This window comes from Vigna unguiculata, chromosome 3, assembly GCF_004118075.2.
Source record: "Vigna unguiculata cultivar IT97K-499-35 chromosome 3, ASM411807v1, whole genome shotgun sequence".
In the NCBI taxonomy this organism is placed as follows: Eukaryota; Viridiplantae; Streptophyta; class Magnoliopsida; order Fabales; family Fabaceae; genus Vigna; species Vigna unguiculata.
Window position 1 is genome coordinate 16,922,109 of NC_040281.1, and position 3,336 is coordinate 16,925,444.

Here is a 3,336-nt window from a genome sequence, read left to right on the forward strand (position 1 = left end):
TGAAGACTTTTATATCTGGGTTTAGAGTTGTGGATTCAATTGTTATGCCATTGAAGTTATATTTGATAACTCGGTTGCATTATTTATGGCTAAGAATAATAGAACTGGAAGTCAAATTAAGCACATTGACATTAAATATCTATCCATAATAAAACGTTTTAAGTGGTCATTGAGCACGTTATCACTAATTCGATGATTGTTGATCCTTTTACTAAAGGAATACCATTAAAGAATTTTAAGATCATTTAACGCAAATGAGACTTGGTTACATGTTGTGACAATTACTATTTTTACTTTGATAAAACTCTTATTCAATTTTTTTCTCATTTTGTTGTATACATATTTGTTTATTTTGAGAAATTTCATTTAACCCAGAATAAAAATATAGTTTATTCATTATAGTTAAGAGTCTTTGATGAGAGATTTGATATATTGTGATACAAAGATAAAACTGACTTTTGGAGGACTGTCATCATGATCCTTGTACTTAGTTTCTTGTATTGATTGATAATGGGATAAATGGACCAAGTAGGAGAATGTTGGAAATTTCCTAAATATTGATATGTGTGATAATGAGATATTCATATGGTCAATTATTTCCATATACGTGGTCTATTTGTCAATCAATTTTATGATTGTAGTATAAATTTTGATATTGTAATCTCATATAATTGACAACAATTTATTATTATGACAACTACTATGGTAGAGAACTCTATACATTTTAGAGATATTATGTGCTTTGGGTCAAAATCTGCTCTCTTTTACCTTATATTATACCATTAAATTTTAGAGGGTGAGAATTTGAAAAAAAAAAACACATCAAAAGGATTATGATGATAGTGACCATGGCCTGAATGCTAGTACTTATTTTTTTTTCGCATTAATTTAATTTTACATTGTACACATATTTATCCAAATAAGAACCTTATTTATAAGAGTTAGCCTTATGTGTCTTGCATTTCTGCTCTAAAACAGAAAACTATATTTTCTGTATAGTTTTTTACAAAAGGAATTATAACAAAGATTAAGAGAAATATTTAAGAAAAAAAAATCTAATTTTTTATGCATTTCTGGTGTATATATTTTCCATAGTCTTTAAATTGTGTTTGAAGCTTCTTCACTTCATTTCTTCTTTGTTGTGATGTAATAATTCCACTTAATTTTTATTTTTGAAACATTGGCTGCTCTTAAAGTGATATAATGTTATCATGATAAGACGTTCATTCCCTCGTGGATTAACTGCACCCGTTTGCATAACTCAATCCCATTTTCGCTTGATAGTAGTGTAGACAACTTCTCTGGCAGAGTCCGACAACGAATGTTAGCTATTGTGAATCTACCTATTCTGTCACCGAGCTCAAGTCTGGAATCGCTACTACATGAAATACTCAATGATTTTTGAAAAAACAAGAAATTTCACGGACCAAATCATTTAATAAGACTTAATAATAATAATTTCAACAATTTTTAAGTGATAAAATATGAAAAACACCCGTTCAAATGCAGTCTTTCTATACCTTATTTTTAGAAAGTATTAAAAAGAAGTTAAGTGCGCCCTGGGTACATGCAGTACTCTGTATTAAGCTAACAAGCATGAACGTGTAATAGGAAGTGGTGGATCCGAGAATGATCCAGTGATAATGCGATTTGCGATCCAGCTATTTGCAGCGTCGGTGTAATGAACACCATCCCAGCTAATGCGTGAAGAAGGATCTTGGCATGAACCAACATGAACTTCTCTACCATTAATGGTGGCATTGTAATCTCCACAGAAAAAGTGATTGCCACCCTCATGATACCCACAACAGATTTCAGATGCCTCAACAAATCCTGCCAATCAAGATAAAAACAATTTATGAGTTACGTCCACTTTTATATTTTCCACATAATAATCACCTTTTTACCTTCTTTCTTAGCATTGCTGATTAGCTCATACTTAGCAGAGAAAATATCCACATACACAAATGAAGCATCCAGGTACAGTGCCCTTAGTTTGACCACTGTATCATTGAGCTTTGTGTTGAACTCTTTGGCCATGTCGTTTTGATACACGACGCAGCCGTTTTGATCAAGATATCCATCCACTGGAGTATAATTGTAGGCATTGTGTATAGGCATGGCCACTGGTAGGCACCCTATGGGACCTGTGTTATGGATCCAGAATGTTCTCGCTCCTTCGTTGTATAAATACTGAAACGTGTGTTTTCTGTTAAGAACTCTGCTACAGTAGAAAAAACAAGACAAAAAAAAAAAAAACTTACTATAAGCTGGTTTGAAAATTGGTCCACTATGTCTGAGATCACTGCTTGAGAATTTTCCTGGCTCATTCTCTGAAGAGCAGCAGCAATGTCATTTTGGCCAATATCGAATGTGTAGATGGCCTTGGCAAAGTCCTCTGGCCTTGGGAAGGAATTTCCCTGTCCTGCATTAGTTGCATTTACGTGCGTGTTAACATGTAACAGTCAATGTATTTGTGATGCAATTAATTAAAGTAATGGAACAGAAAAACCTTTGTTGTAGAGCCTGGCGGTGCGTGTCTTAAATTGGATAAACTGTGCAACCTGAATTTCAAGACTGAAAGGACTACCACCATCAAAGAAGGTTCTGTTTTGCCTTCTAATAGTTGATGATGCTGCAGCAAAGTTTGCACCCTCCTCATAACTTGATCCAACTGAGTCCATGTAAGCACTCAAGTACTGCAAACCTAGATGCTTCGCTGCATTATATATATATATATATATGTTGGAAGTTTCTGATCAAAAGATGATTTCATAATATATAAACGAAGTGCAAACATCATCTTACAAATTTTAGAATGTAAAAAGAAAACATGAATGTAATAATTTAGTGATGAAAAATAGAGTGATTACCAATGAAATCTATGATAAGGCGACCATCAGAAGCTCTCCCAACAGCCTCATGGAAAAAGGTCTGGCCATAAGGCAAAGCTGCAGGGTAAAATGCTGCGGACATGCATCCAGTGTCTGAGTTGGAGTCACCGAAGTTGAATATGGCTGCAAAACCACAACTTTCTGAGGATTTTGCTTCCTCGGCACCTGCCACTGACAATGAAATCACAGCAACAAAAAACTGTCTGAGGAGTCCCATTTTTGCGCTACAAACTAATACCTTGTTGTTGATGTTGTTGTGTTAGAGTACGTGTGTTATTATACAACCAAGGACGACGTACCTGTTTTAACGGTGTCAAAATGTTTGTAGTTGGTTAGGAGTCACGTATGTGGGTTGAAGCACAATTAAGTATTTTGAATGAACTTTTTATAGTCTGTATGATTTTGACTTGTGTATATAGTTTTTATTTTATTTTAATCCTTA

At 34.0% G+C, this 3,336-nt stretch overlaps 1 protein-coding gene across 1 annotated transcript; it reads right to left on the bottom strand.

Annotated features, from left to right (window-relative positions):
• Positions 1-1,498: 1,498 nt before the first annotated feature.
• LOC114175312 (GDSL esterase/lipase At5g14450-like) lies at positions 1,499-3,111 on the bottom strand. Its single transcript, XM_028060095.1, has 5 exons — positions 2,874-3,111; positions 2,505-2,719; positions 2,265-2,420; positions 1,908-2,193; positions 1,499-1,833 (listed from the first exon to the last, which is right to left on the bottom strand). Exons 1-5 carry the CDS (start codon positions 3,109-3,111, stop codon positions 1,583-1,585), a joined length of 1,146 nt encoding a protein of 381 aa, XP_027915896.1. The 3' UTR covers positions 1,499-1,582.
• Positions 3,112-3,336: the final 225 nt, after the last annotated feature.